This window comes from Delphinus delphis, chromosome 5 (genome assembly GCF_949987515.2).
Source record: "Delphinus delphis chromosome 5, mDelDel1.2, whole genome shotgun sequence".
Lineage (NCBI taxonomy): Eukaryota > Metazoa > Chordata > Mammalia > Artiodactyla > Delphinidae > Delphinus > Delphinus delphis.
The window spans coordinates 10,422,490-10,438,853 of record NC_082687.1 but is presented as its reverse complement, the minus strand read 5'-3'; the positions used below and the strand labels follow the sequence as shown (position 1 = coordinate 10,438,853).

Sequence of the window (16,364 nt, the reverse complement as noted above, 5' to 3'; positions counted from 1 at the left end):
CAAAAATACACAAATGGGGCTTCCCTGGTGGTGCAGTGGTTGAGAGTCTGCCTGCCAATGCATGGGACACGGGTTCGTGCCCCGGTCCGGGAAGATCCCACATGCCGCAGAGCGGCTGGGCCCGTGAGCCATGGTTGCTGAGCCTGTGCATCCGGAGCCTGTGCTCCGCAATGGGAGAGGCCACAACAGTGAGAGGCCCGCATACCAAAAAAAACAAAACAAAACAAAAACCCCAAAAAACCCACAAATGGGCCTAATTAAACTTAAAAATGTTTTGCATAGCAAAGGAAACCATGGACAAAATAGAAAGACAACCTACTGAATGGGAGAAAATACTTGCAAATGATGACCAACAAGGGATTAACATGAAAAATACATAAGCTATTCATACAACTTAATACCAAAAAACAAACAAGCAAAACTGCATAAAAATAGGAAGAAGACCTGAATAGACATTTTTACAGAGAAGACATACAGATGACCAATAGGCAATGAAAATGAAAAATGCTCAACATTACTAATCATCAGAGAAATGCAAATGGAAACCACAATGAGCTATCACCTCATACCAGCTAGAATGGCATCATCAAAAAAACACACAAACAACAAATGTTGGTGAGATGTGGAGAAAAGGGAACCCTAGTACACTGTGGGTGGGAATGTAAATTAGTGCAGCCAACATGGATGTACAGAGGTTCCTCAAGAAACTAAAAATAGAACTACCATATTTTACAGCAATTCCACACCTGGGTATATATCCAAAGAAAATGAAAACACTATTCAAAAAGATGCATACACCCCAAAGTTCACAGAAGCGTTATTTACAATAGCCAAGATATGGAAGCAACCTAAGTGTCCATCAGCAGATGAATCAATAAAGAATATGTGATACATATATATATATATATATATATATACAATGGAATATTACTCAGCTATAAAAATGAAATTTTATCATTTGCAACAACATGGACGAAACTGGAGGGTGTATGTCACTGAAATAAGTCAGACAGAGAAAGACAAATACCATATGATATCACTTACATGTGGAATCTTAAAAAAAAACCAACAAGTGAATATAACAAAAAAGAAACACTTACAGATACAGAGAACAAACTAGTGGTTACCAGTGGGGAGAGGGAAGGGGAAGGTGCAAGCTAAGGGTAAGGGATTAAAAGCTACAAACTACTACGTATAGCTTGTAAGCTACAAGGATATATTGTACAGGACAGGGAATACAGCCAATATTTGGCAGTAATTTTAAATGGAGTTATTCTGTAAAGCACTGAATCAGTATGGTTTACACTTCAAACTAAGGTAACATTGTAAATCAGCTATACTTCAATTAAAAAGTTAAAAAATAATAATAATAAAAAAAAACTTTAAAAAAGTGCAGGCTCTAGATCCAGAGGGCCTATGCTTAAACACAGCCTACTAACTTTCTAGAAAGTAATTTGGTGCAAATTTCTTAACTTCTCTGTATTTCAGCTTTCTTGCTTGCAATATGGTGTCACGTAACAGTAGCTCCCTCATAGGCTTTTGTGAAGAATTAATACTTAAAACATGTAAAGCCTTTAAAACAGCACTTGACACATAGCAAAATAAAAAAGTGGTAGCCATAATTAAACGGCAGAATGATTTAGAGTAGAATTTAATTATGCCTGGAGAATCCTGGGAATATGGAACTCGGTTTCCTCTTCATGTGAACAAGTTGAGAGAAAAGAAACAGCTCTATAGGTTAGGGGACTGATGTGAGTAAAGGCACTAAGACTTGGTAGAAACAAAACAGTCCGTTTGTGGAACAGCAACAGAACAGATAAATCAGGCTGCAGATATTGGATTCAGTTTTTCTTATATGTGTTTTCTCTTATGGGAATTTTTCTAGTGTACTTTTTATATATACCAAATGGATGAAAATACAAAACAACAGATTTTACATAAATAAACCCACATCCCAAATATCTTAAAACTAGACATTTTATATTCAATAAAATACATAATGAGGTATATAGCATAACTGAAAGAAGAAAATGAAGAATTCACTCTATTCCAATTAGTTGAATGGATTATCATCCCAACAGGAGTAATTTTGTATAAATAGCAAATGGAAGCAAAGACTAAAACAAGTATTTATAACTTTAAATATGACATATAAATTTAAATAAGCTGACCGTCTCTTATGTGGTATATTACAGCATACATCAATTAACAGAAACTTTATTTTAAGGAATTTTAATTTTTTCCCCCAATTGAATCACAAATTTCTTGACTTTCAAAAACTGCAATTCACGAAAGCTTGCCTTAAGTGAAAAATAAAGGGAAACATATCCTTCAGGAAAAGCAATCTCCTAACACTTGCCTCAAACTGTTTTGAAACATTGAAAACAAAGAAGAGAAACCCAAAACAAGTGCAATTTTGGTCAGATAAACTTTCTATAAGGTCTTCTCCTTTCAATTAAAGAGAAATGAAAAATCTAGGACACTGGGCTTCATTCCACTCCAATATAATATCACTTTCAGAATGAACTGTGGAAATGGAGCAGGTGAGAAGGGGGAGTTAAAGCAACTGGCTTTTCTCCAGGGGAAGTAAAAGAAGGGAGGTAACCTCTTCTAACCTTGCCAACATAAAAACTAGATCTCCAGGAAAATAAACTAGTAATAGCTGCTGGAAGGAGGGTCCTTATCAATGGAAATTATAACAGTATGCCCCTGGTTAAGGATTGATTTGAGTAAATAAACTTAGAATCTTTATGAACATGGCTCCCTGAAGAATTCATATTGTTGGGATATAAAATGAAGATACTTCATCAATGAAACATTTCTCCCGCTGTGTGAGGTAACCCCATAAAATCTCACTTGGAAATCTGATTTCTTAGCTTGAATCAGAGAGTGGATTCCAAAGTGGGATAAAAGAACTGGGAGAGCTGTCCCCAACCTGGCAGACCTCTTTCCTCTTTCACCGGAGCGTGATGGCCAGTACCTTTGAAATGATTAGTATAAGCTTGATATTGGCTAAGATCTATGATTTGTATGAGTCTTATTTGATCATCTGATCTTTTGTGCTCGCTCACCAGATATTGCATATTCTTTTTCATTAAAAACTAGCAATAAATTTCCAATGTATACATCACATTCTACTACAAGATGCTTTTCACTTTTAAAAATCAAACTAATTTAAAGTTTTTTTGGGGGCTTCTAAAGGTTACACTATGATAAAAAGCATTAGAAAAACAATATAGAGTATGGGTTTATGCATATATAATTTTTTACTTATGTTGTATTTGCGTTACTAAAACAGAAGTTAGGTTTTCAGAGATTACTCATTAATTTTCAGGATCCTATTCTTCAAATTCATGTGGCTACAACCAAAATGGCAGTATGATGATAAAGATCTCCAAAAAATCATAAAGTTGTATAAAAATTGTACTAGTAATATAAGTTAAGCCCTGAATCTACATTAACACAGTAACTTCTTAAAACATATATAAACCATGATGCAGAGAAAATTAAAATCCGTGTAGCATATTTACTGCCAAACGAAGTTAGTTGTTCTTTCAAGTTTACTCTGGTATTCTTAGTGGAAAAAAAGATACACATAAATCTCTTTCCAGGTCAAGAATCTTGCCAACGTTATGAAGAAGAAATCTTCCATGAAGAGCCTGAGTAAAAAGGCATGACATTTATTCACTCTCCCTGGTCATTATATTCAACATGTATTAATACACAAGGCTTCCAGACTATTTATCAAAGTTTAAGCTACTGGTTCTTCTACTTTATAGCTGAGGGGAAACTTCTTTCATCTTTTAAGTCTTATATATATTTTTAAAATTGGAAGCTTAAAAGAAAATCTAAACTAAATCTTAAGGGGAAGTATTCAACAATCATTTTACCCTTGCTTTGTTGTTTTTCTTCATCAGAATCCGTTCTGCATTTATATTTGTCATTGCTCTTTCCCTTTCTTTCCTAGGAATACTCATATGCTACTTCATCAAATTTCCTCCTCTTTAAGAAAGGAAATTGGTAAGAAGATAATTTAAAATAAGGGTTTCCTTATTTCATATATGTGTATGTGTATACAATCTGACCATGATGTGTATAAATTAAGGATGCAACAAATAGTTTTCAGGTATTAGGAACATTTACCAGAAAATATTTTATTATCATTTGATCCTCCTGTTCATCAACCTCCTATATGTATATCAATATACAGCATTCAAAGAGGAGAAGAGAAAAGCTTTCACAAAATAGAGTTAAAAGAACACCCAATGAATATACTCAAGACGTTTGGTTTGTAGTAAAAAATAAAGTAAGAAAAGTGCTAACCTCTCATTTTTTCTCCATTTTACAGCCTATCCTACTCTACTCCATTGTAATTAATGGTATAAATGTATTATGCAAATTTAGATATCCAACAGACATCACTTGGAAGGCATGGGAAATTCTAACAGTTCTTAATGCTTATTAATATCAAGAGTAACAGTTCTTTTCAATGGAGGATATGTATGTCAATCATTGACATGTGGGCTTGTGTCAAGTACATACATCAAATGAAACTGATGTGTTTGAAAATATATATTAGTATCAGTTTTTTCTTTAAACGTGCCAGCATATCATAATGGCAATTACTGTTGCCCCAAAAAGCACCAAGACAAAGATTTCTTTTAGAAAGAGTGATTAGATGTAAGAAATTAAGATATGATAGAACTGCATTTAGAGAGTCCTGTGTGAACATGTGGGCACAAAACACAAAATCATGAAAAGCATGCTGTTATTAAATTTGGACTTTCCTGCCTCTAGCAGCAAGTTAAATATGGAAAAGTACATTTTGTTTTCTAAATAAACAAATATTTAAAACAATATCAAATTTAGGTAACTATGAAAAATAGCAATTTTGAAAACTTTAGCAAGGAAGTTTTTGTGTTCCATAATAAAAATCACATGTGCATAGTAACATATACTTACTTTAGAGTCTTCATTAAAAAATCATTTAAAACACAGCTATATGTCATAAATCTAACCAAGAATGATAAGTGACTTATATTTTAAAATACTGTAAATAAGAACATTTAACATGCATACATTTCAGGGAATGAAAAATTAAACTTTCAAAATGATTCAAGATATAAATAAAATATATGTTAATAACTGTCAAAACATCTAGCAAAACTGTTCCTGGTTTTCCTTCTAAGCACTTCTTTATATTTGAAAAAATAATTCTTAACATTATAAAATAAATTCCTTAGCTCATATATTATACATCTTAGACAGGTATTCACATAGTAAATCTATATCATCACCATTAAGCCTAGACTATAATGCAGATTTAAGATAAACCCAACCTTTAATAATATATAATGCATGTATAATATACAAGTGTGTATATATTCACATATGTAATCCATGTATAATTTGTATTGAATTTTGCAATCATGCAGTCCACCAGCATTCTGAAGTCAGGAAAACAAAACAAAATCCTGACTTTTGATCTGAAACACCTACAGCACAATCTAGAACTTTAATGTCTGTTAGAAAAGTTACATGAACTTGAGGAAGTCACTCAACCTCTTCAAATTCCACTTCACTCATTTGGAAAATAAATATAATTAAGCTTGTTCATCTCCTATTTTTAGTTAATTATTGTCAGGGTATTTCAGACAGATATGGAGGCATAATAGTATAGCATAATGCTCCTTTCATCAATAAATACTGATGCTGCACTATTTGCAGCTGTCAGATATACTTTTATGCTTCTTGCTACTCCTTTGAGAAGCAATCATCAACCTCAGTTTTGTTACACCTTGGAATACAGTGCACTAATTATAATGGTTCTTGCACATTTTTCTAAAAACTAACCATGCCATTAATCCCTATTTTTAATTCACGTTTAATGTAATTGAAGAAATGTAAAACATTTTAATAGTTAAATGGACAAACTACATAATAAACATTTCTGGAGAGTCTGAATATATTTCACCATGAAAGTAAAATTAACCTAGAAACATGTTCATTGATGTATATTCAGCACAATCCCATTAAAAAAGAAAAATTACATGAAAGAAAAAAAAAAGGGTTTCTGAGGAAGCAGCCTGAAATGTCTTACTGGTGTTAAAGAGCAAGCATAAAATGGTAGCTTTTCAGGTTAGGTGGCTTTTTTGTCTGTATTGACAATTTTTGCTACATTGCTTTTGAGGAAAGAAGTACCTTTCTTTATTGACTTAATCTACTTGCTAATACATTTCTTTTTTCCCTTGCATCCTAGTCAAAATATCTTTAATTGAATTCTTTCTTCTTCTTCAAAATGATATTGACCATTCAAGCTGATAAAAATCTTTATCAGAGGAGTGCTTTATTACAGGTAATAGAATTTCTTACATTATCTACATTTATGGGTTTCAAATGTTAAAATAAGACAATAAATAGAAAAAGAACAGAATAAAAGAATAAACTCTAGAAAACTGTTAGAGAAACAAAAATGTTTTTGTATCTTGAATCATAAAAGGATGTTTTAAGCAGCAAAGTCAACAAGGACACATACAATGTTTTCAAGTAAATAAATATATTTACAGTTTTATTTTAATACCATGGTTTAAACCCAACATTTGATCATGCATATTGTATGTTACATAATAATTCAAATAATTTAAGAAATTTTATAGCATATTTCTAAATGTTACCATCATTAACCATGATTTTTTCATCTCCTGTTTAAAAAATATAGGGAATTCAGTAAAACCTGCTTTCCTCTCCTTAGCTCTATGGCTCTTCTGTTGTCCTGCACCACAACACTGAGACATCCTTTGGGTTCTGTCACTTATCCTTGCAATAAACTACAACACTCAAGAGTGCCTTGTTGCTACCCAGCCATTTGATAATTAAAGTGAGCTATTACAGAAAGGTAATAAACAAGGACACACAGAAATCAGGCAGTGATGCCAAGTCCAGGAGACAGGTGTTTTTTTTTGACACATTCAACAAACTTCCCTCAATATGAGGTCAATAGCCAAAAAACTTTCTTCACTTATTTAGAGATAGAAGTAAGTTTTTTTGCTTTCTACAGTTAGAATAAGACTCTTCATGATTTATTTCGTTTGAAGACATACTGTTTTCATCTTTTGATCTCAATGCAAGGGAAAAACAGAGGTAACTTAGTTCTTCGGTAAGACCTGTCACACTAGGATGGGAGAAACCAGAAGCACTGTTTTGAAACGTACTTAATGTGCATAGAATATGTGGTGAAATTAAACAGACTATAACCAGAGAGACAAATGACATGGATGAGAAGGTTGAACAAAAAATATGTCCTGCCAAGTGGAATATTACACTTCAGAATAGCTGCATATAGAGACAATTTAAAAATAAGTCTATTTTTGTTTTAAAAATACAATAAGGTAGGAATATGTTAGCTTAATCTACATCCATTAATATTTTATGCAATTGTGTACAAATGCAAAACGTGTGAAATATCTGGAATGGAAAGATTTCTGTATTACATACTCCGAGAAATAGCTAGCACATGAAATAATAGAAAACTGATTTCATATTTAGCATGTCAGATTTGTGATACATTTCTTATCAAATAATGATTTAACCTAGGTTGAAATATGTACTGGTTTAAATAAAACTTCAGTGCATGTAGGATTCCACAGGGCCTTGAAAAGAAGAAAACAAAAATAAACAAATGAATGACATCAAATTAATAAAATGAAAGGAAATTTTACTTAATATGAAGATGTAAAATGTTTAAACACAAATTAAAAAAACACAGACCAACATACCAACATAAGTCTATTCTACTTATGACTTTCTAAGTAAAACTGCTATTAAAACTTAATAAAAATATTTATATTAGTAATGTTTCCAGGCTCCCAACTTCCAATTAAATACTTTACTACCAAAAGCGAGGTGAAGAGTGAAGACCAATTAGCAAAATTTTATTTCTCTGGTTTTGTAAGTGGAGTAAAAAAATGAGTTTTCCTCAACTTTTTATGTATTCTTCATTTCCAAAAAACTAAATGATTAATAGGTAAGTCCATCTGGCTCTCCTTTTTGTAAATCTCCTTTTTGTAAAGCTCCAAAAGAATTTTCAATCTGTTGCAATTATTATTATTTTGAAATCTCTATACTTTATTGCAGTTTTATGTGATAGGAAATTAAAACATTTCAAAATACTTCACCTTTAAAAAAAGGAACTCCTTGTCCTGCTTAAAAAGAAATATAGGATCCAAGAAGTATAGAATATGGCAGCTGCCTCCAAGGCATGTAGAATTCGGTTGGAGAGATAGAAATGAATATAGAAAAGACGAGCCATACTACAAGACAGTAAGTTCTATGTCAATACATAGGAGCTATATATGTCAATATATAGAACTGATAACAATACCTAGTACTGACAACTACAGGATAGGTTATGTAGGACCAGTAACTGCTGAAATTGTTCTATAGAAAGAGAGATCACTCCCAGTTTGAGTAGCCAAATCAAATGGGAGTGGAGCTGGGCCTAAAGAGAGAGATACGTTATAGGGGAGGAGCATTCTAAATAAAACAGTTAAAAACAAAACAAACGAACCAAAACACTGAACAACAACGGAGACAAGAAACAGCAATTTGTGTTGGAGCAGCTTAAGTGGAATAAAAGGTTTATGTTTGGGAACAGTTAGAGCTAAAATTGCATAAGTAGGGAAGGATGTAATTTTAGCAGCTATGACGCTGGTTTGAGGAATGTGAATTTTATCCTTTAAGCCTTAGTGAGCCTTTAAGAGAGAGTTTTAAAGTAGAAATACAACACAGTGTAAGCTGTGTGTTTGTGTTTATTTCTTTTAGATTTATCTGTGGTGCATATATAGATTAGATATATAGATTAGAATGTATAGAGACTTTAAGTAGGAAGCCAAGACCAAAACTAATGTGAGTCAGTCCTAAAGCAGCAAGCAGTACTGGAAGGTGACTGTTCTTCATAATCTGATTTTTCCTGTTAAGAGGCTTGTTCCAGTTTTGTGAACAGCTGACCCATCACTCAGGTTACAGCTCAAAAACAACATTCTCAGGTCTTCCATGATGAGTCCTTTCTAGACACAAGTATTCCTACTTCACCTGACGTCATCTCTTAATCTCATCTTTCTGCTTATCTACCTCATGGCCCTCATCACTGTGTGAAATTCTCTTACCAATTTCTTCATTTCTAATTGATTTTCTGTCCTCATCCGCTATAATATGAGGTTCACGAAGAAAGAAAACCTGTCTATTTCACTGCTACAATCTCAGTGCCTGAAATACCTTTCTTTACTTTTATTTAAAAAATGACTGTATAAATGAAAAAGAGTATAATATCTTGAGATGAAAGGAAACTCAGGGCTCTACTTGTATGTTGTACACAGAAGCACATACATATTTGCCAACCAAACACATTCTTTTTTTAAAAAAAAGCCTTCAGAATCATTAAGGCTAACAAACATTTAATAGATACTCAGTGTTTGGTTACCTGTTTCCCAAATGCTAGTTGAATGAATGTAAAAAGACAGAGGAAATAAATTTCAGAAATCTAGAATCTGTGTTCCCGTGTATTTTATGACTCCTGACATTCGTGTTTTTAATAAAGCTCTAATACAGATCCACCTTTTAATATTTTAAGAAGTGTCAGTAAAAATGAAGGGAATACTATAATAGATTGAATATGTTCAGAGACACAAATGTCATAAAGTATACGATCCTAACATTTCTCTTACTATGAAAGTTTATAATACTCTAATACTTGTCATGTAGTGAGGACAAAAAGCCCCAATATTTCTCTGTCCTTTTTAGCTAGTATAACACGAAGCAGGGGAGGGGAAATTACCAGGAAATATTAAAGCTCAACTAATGAGAATAAATGGTTCCCCTTAACTAGTCTGTAGAGACAACAGTAATTTGAAAAATAGGGTACTTTATTAACCACTCTGGGGATATTGATATTGTAACGGCTTTACACCTTCATTGTTTCACTTATTAATATAGTCTAGAGATTATTTCATTCCAGAACATTAAGGTTTCCTCTTTTTGCAGGGGGAGGGGGCTCTACAGCCCCCATTTTGTGAATGAGCCATTAGTACTAAACAGTCCCCTATTGGTGGAAATTCTGTGTTGTTTTCATCTTTACCTATTACAGATAATGCCCATAAAGGAAAACCTTATAGAAATGCTATTTGGTATCTAGGAATGTGTATGTTCTGGGTCAATTTCTAGAGATGGTATTGCTAGATGGAGAATAAAACCATGTACAATTTTGTTAGATTTTTCAAAATTTCTCTCGATACAAAATTGTAATAGCATATGACAATGCCATTCTTTAAAAGGAAAATTCTTGAGAAAAGTAAAAAATGTTTAAAAGGTCATATGATTGAATGATAGTCATTTAAACTATGAAGTAAAAATGTATTAATATTACAGTACAATAATATCCATTTTAAATGCCAAAATATGTAAACACATGTATGTTTATATACATGTAATATATTTATAGATATACTATAGATTCAGTGTTTGTATGTTTAACATAATAAAAATCAAAATGGAGGGAAAAACTTTTAAAAGAGTAGAAAGTAATATATACACTCACACCAAGTAATTTTTGTCTTATAGTGACAAAAGTCCCAATAGTGAGTCATTACTGATGCTCCCTCAAAGAAGAAAAATTAATCCTTTCAGACTAAATTAGAGTTTGTAGCAACTTTCCCATAAATTAAGAAGACTTTTAAGTAGCATTTTTGGAGCAATATGATATATAATCTTATAATCTTAAAATTTGAAAAGCACTATTATTTCTAATTCTAGTCTTAGGCTAAAAAAAAGAACAATTCATCAATTTTTAGGTTATACTTTTCTAATTCAAGAGAATACTGAACCTGTTTAGAGTATCTTTCTTTGTGAAAATTACTCTGTATTAGACTAACCCTTAGACAAATTTTCCTCTAGTTTGATGGAGTAAATCCAAATCTGTAAGTCCACTTATAAGCACAAAGCTCATAAAGTAATGACAAGTCTCAAGTAATTCTGATATGTAAAGAACTATGACTATTTAAGCACTCTGAATTGCAAATTACATTCTTTTTGGTACAAATTTTCTCTATAGTAATTCAGCTACATACATGTAAAATTCTAACCACCATCTTAAAATGTGGCATCACGTAAGAGTGTAATTTTCTGATATTCTTACTTTATAGAGCATGACATTAATGTTACATGTGGCTCTTTTTAAGGAAACTTTCTGTAACACATTATTCTGAAAATTCCAATTCCTTTGCCTATTTGGTATGAAGCCAAACATTTATGGAAGTTTTTCTTCTTTACCTCTCTACAGTTACTTATGTTATTAAAACACTTTACATCTTTATTTTGAAACACTAATAATCTAATATTTTAATGTTTTTTCCCTAAAATGATTACTACTTCTTTTATTGGCAGACGATATAAGCTAGTGAAGGCAAACAGAACTGGCCACCCCCAAATATGTCTCTTTGGAATGAAAATTACACTGAGTTAATTATTTTGAAGAAACTGCAGACACAGGAGAAGCTCTGAAAAGTGACTAAAGTTACCCTTTGTAAGAGATATTTACGTTTATAAGGGCAATCTCCATTTGTAAGAGTGTCTCCCTCTCTGAACCAGGCAGCTGAGGATGGCTAAATCTCTAGAAACTCTTGTCAGTGGAGAAGGCACGGACTTAAATCTAACAACCTTACCCTTGTTTACTGTGTTTTTCCTGGTAACCTCCCATAACCGGCTTCCCCACTGCCCAACACCTTTCTTTTGCCTCTAGCTGGAGATGGTATTTAAAGCGTTGGCTTGGCCATTTCAGGGAGTTAATGTATACAGGAGATACACGTGGTATTACATTTTTGTTTTTCTCCTCTTAATGTGTTTCATTACAGTGGAGACTCAGTCAAGAACCTAGACAGAGAGCGGGAAAATTATTTTTCTACCACCACAGTTTGGAGAGCCGTGATGGGGGGCTTGCTGAGGCACCATACTTGCTCTGGAGTCTGCAGATGGGATTCTGGAAAACTGGCAGAAGCTGGCTAAGGGTAATAATTCTTACCAAAGGCAGATCTCCTGGATCTGTCTCTATAGTGCCTGGTTCAGAAAGGAAGGTAAGCATTTCTTGTCCCTTCCTTTTCAAATTTAGATCAAAGGGAGAAAATACCTGCGTGAATTAGTTTCGTGGGTATAGCAACTTTGGTAAAGACTTTTTTTTATGAGTACTCTTGTTTTATATTGATTCACTTTCCTCCCAGAGAGATAGTAATGGTTTGCTTTTATCTCTGTCTTTTCTGTCATTTGTTATAAGGAGGAGAACCATAGCCTAGAGAGGTTTTCCTTCTATTTTATTCTGTGCCTTAAAAGCTTGGCCTTGTAACCAGTGAGAATATTCTCCCTGAGATCCACCAGTCAGAAGATGCATGTGTCGGCATGCATCTAGTGGACAGCCCAACAGCAGCATTCTCATCGTCCCCACCAGCTGCCAGGGGAGTTTGTCATAGGGGTCCCGGTCCATAGGGGGCCTTTGACATCTCAAATTTCATTGTCTCTTTAATGCTGGAAAAGTCCCATTCTAGTAGCACCTGCCTGGTGTCACAGATTAGCGGGTATGTAACTGAATGCATCACACGTTCTCACGGAAAACCGGAGACACCATTTTCACTATACCATTCTTACCACTTGTGACAATGAAGGTCTTTGCTTTCTTAGGCTAACTTTGGGAGTGGATTTTCAGGAGCTTGTGATGGCTGCCGCTTTTGTACACTCTTTTGGGATGCCTCCTGCATCTATGGTTAAGCCATAAAAAGCCTTATTGGTTTGAGTTGCTATTGAGATATATAAGATCCTACTTGTCAATAGCCAGATGATGAATCCTCTGAGTTGGAAAAACCTCTATACTTGAAAAATTTTTAGAGAGCTCTCATTCTAACAACTGTCTTTTTGGTACTATGGACAGACCAGATTGAAAAGAGGACACTAAGAATTGAAATGGCTTGCCTTACAGACCCCTTTGACAAGATGAAGTTACAAAGCCTCATTAACCACAACTTTCAGAAGATACTATCAAATTTAGAGAACAGTTAGAAAGATCAGTGGACATCCACAGTCACATTCTCTGGAACCCTGATTGGTAGCTACACGGTGTTCTTCCCACCCATGATGGTATTGTACTTATCAGATAAACCAGATGGCCTCTTGGGAAAACCCCCTCACAGAAGAAACAGATGACCAGAATTTCTCCCAGGCCCTCCTACAAATGATCAGGAAATGGGTCAGCTGGAGGCTGATGTTCAGGTGCTGACTGAAACAATAGAAGAGGCTTTTTCCCCCTTAAGGTTAATTGGTCTAAGGTTGAATTGTACACTCAGGAAAAAAAAAAAGGAGAGCATTGTAAAGCCTTTGTTGAATGCTTTATATAGATTTTTAAAAGGCATGCTGCATTAAACCCTAAAGCTCCAGAATACAGAGATCTTGATTTCCATCTTAGTTGGAAATCTTCTACCTGATATGAAGCAAATTGAAAATAATGTAGTTGAATGGGCAGGTCAGTCCCTTGATATCATTTAGGCTACAACCAAATTCTTTGAGGAATTAGAAACAACTTTGTTTTTCAAATCTTTGCAAAACCAGAGTTGCAGCTCCAGAAACAATTCAAAGTCCACCTATCCTTTTTACCCACGCCACCAAAGGTCCCCTATTCATCTCAAAATGCTTGCAAAAGATCAGGACATTGGAAACAGTACTATCCTGCACCTAAGAAAAATAAGGAAAGTTTAAATAGTAATTATTCCCGGCCTCCGATAATATGCAAATATACCCCAAAACTCAATTTTGGAGAAAATTTGGATACTTTCTGTGTTTTTGAAATGTAAATTTTCTACCCCATCTTAAAAATTTTCTACCCCTTCTTCTCTAGGACCTAAGAACCAATCCTTGAAATGTAAACTTTAGGGAGATGTTTCTCATCAAAAAGAGAAAAAAGGAGTTATTTGGAAAATGGGCAAATGAAAAATTCCAAGTCTCTTCTTTCACAAATACTAGTAGGAAAAAGGAAAAAAGAATCTTTCCCCATCTTAGTGGACAAATTTCCAGAAACACAATTTGGACCCAACTGTTCTCTTATAAACTAGTGAGTCTCTTATAAACTAGTCAGGTACTAATATTGTACCTGACTCATAGCTAAAATTTTAAAATGAAAGCTTTAAGATATATATTTGTATCTGTATGTTTACACATGTCTATATATGTATGTTGTAGATGTGTGGTATTTTTCTACCTCCAGATGTTATTGCTAAAATTAATCTGTAAAAGAGCTCTATTTAATTGACTTAAAATAAGTGCTTTATAAATTAAGTATTCCTAAAACTCTCAGAAACACAGAAACTAATCCAATTAAAAAAAAACACAGAATCTTGGGTGATCTCCAGTAAATAAAGCTAGTTGAAGTTTGTTGGTTTAATTAAAATAGACATGTCTTCATATAATGCAGACATCCAACTCTCATTCTACTTCGGTTTACTAAAGAAAGTTCATATTACCTCTGTTAACAAAATTTGTAAACAAGAAAAACAGTTCAGGATGATGGCTGACTTTGTCAAATATCTCACAAAATTTTCATGAGTAGTTTAAACATAATTGTTGAGAACAAGTGATTTAAAAAGGATAAGAGTTTTTAGGTGAATGTTTCAGCAATAATTATGTATTATGGTACATCTATTTAAATAGTTTCCCAAATCCTTTTGGTAACTTCAATTCTTAGAATTTTGCTGAGTTAAGTGACAGAAATTTATCAAATATCTAGATTATTTCCAAATAAGATAAAATATTAAACATCAATTATTGAACATAAGCTTATCTACTTTTGGCTTCCTATTATAGAGGAACTAATTACATTTGGATTTGTTAGTAAACATTTCTTGTGCCACGTCGAAAGATTTTACTATTAAAAGGAGCACATGCTTCCTAAATTATAAAATGTATTAATAATTAATTTGCCAATGTAAAGAAAACTGTAGTAACATACAGTTTATAATTGCTTACTTTTTAGTTTTCACTATAAAGTTCATAAGGGTTAAAAATTCTAATTAATGTGATTAAAACTAGTAGAAACAGTAAGGGAAACAACTGCAAGGAAAGTAAGATGTGTTTTTGGCTAAGCAAATGTATGAGGTATGAAATTCCTAGAAATCTGATCTATACTGGTAATAAAATAATTCTATTTATTATCTTAAAATGTATGTCAGACACATAAGCAAGTTTCCTTGTCAATTGCATTGTTATGCACTCTCATTCGATCTTTAACAGTAGCTATTTTTAAGTATTTGTCATTTACAGACAGTTATTATTTCACTTTCATGCTTTTGCCAAAGTGCTTAATCTTCAAGGAAATTCATGAAAAGGACTCTAACAAGCACTCTAGAATACAAATTCCTGATAACTTTAAGATCATGAAATCCAACTAGGTAAGAATTACCAGAAATAATCCAAGAACTGCATTAATGAAGAGTGAGATTTAATAACATGGGAATGAATGAAGTGATGAGGATGAATATAATCTTTATGACTTTTTGTTTGAAGCATTGCTGGTTCTTTAATGTTTTGTTTTTCTAGACTTAAGGGAACCTTTTTCTTTCCTCTTGACCTAAGAATGAATTAAAGCATTTTGGCAAAGTGTGACTTTGTGAATAAAGATGAAACAATTACTTCTTCTCCCTAGCTGATCCCTCCATAATTCAGAAACTGTAAGTATTTTTATACTTATTTGCATAAATTCAATAAGACTCTGTTCTTATAACAGGACAAAACTGGAAACACTGGCTATATTGCCAAGGCTTTGACTGAAATGTCATATTTGAGAATGTGCCTAGAATCAGATGACCACGTCACGTTAAGAAACTAAGTTTGATTTTAGGAAGCCAATAATGTCCCTTAGAAAAATAGCCTGGTACCTTGCTTACAGGGTTCCCAGCAACCTTCCCAGGTGAATAAGGAAGTTCAACTTTCTGGCAGGTACAGGAACCTCGAGATATTTTTATACCTTGAGAAGAGATATACATATATATAGGTTTTGCAGGCAAAGCCTGATGGCAACATTTTGGCTTGGCTTCCTAGCCTTGAGGCTTTTAAAGGTTCAATCTGTGATTCTTTATGGAAGTTCTAGCAAAGCAGATTTAAAAAGAACCTGTACAATCACTATTCTTGCTGCACTTACGTAAATCATCAGGCCAAGTTTAATGAGACTAGACCTATTTTGCAAACGTTTTAGTCTTATTGTGATTGTCTTTGGTAAAAATGAGAGTGATTATAGAGGGACATGTTTTAGTAGCATAACTTTGTGGATATTAGATTCTAGT

General features: G+C 33.3%; 1 protein-coding gene across 4 annotated transcripts in view; it reads right to left on the bottom strand.

Annotated features, from left to right (window-relative positions):
* CCSER1 (coiled-coil serine rich protein 1) overlaps window positions 1-16,364 on the bottom strand; it is a 926,333-nt gene that overhangs the window by 208,883 nt on the left and 701,086 nt on the right. The window contains exon 10 of one of the 4 annotated variants that reach the window (XM_060011988.1): window positions 6,461-7,649. The exons of the other annotated variants lie outside the window; for them this stretch is intronic. Within the exon in view, the coding sequence (XP_059867971.1) occupies window positions 7,590-7,649 (60 nt within the window). The 3' untranslated portion in view covers window positions 6,461-7,589. Of the gene's footprint in view, window positions 1-6,460; window positions 7,650-16,364 lie in introns of those variants that run through there. 4 annotated transcript variants of the gene reach the window in all.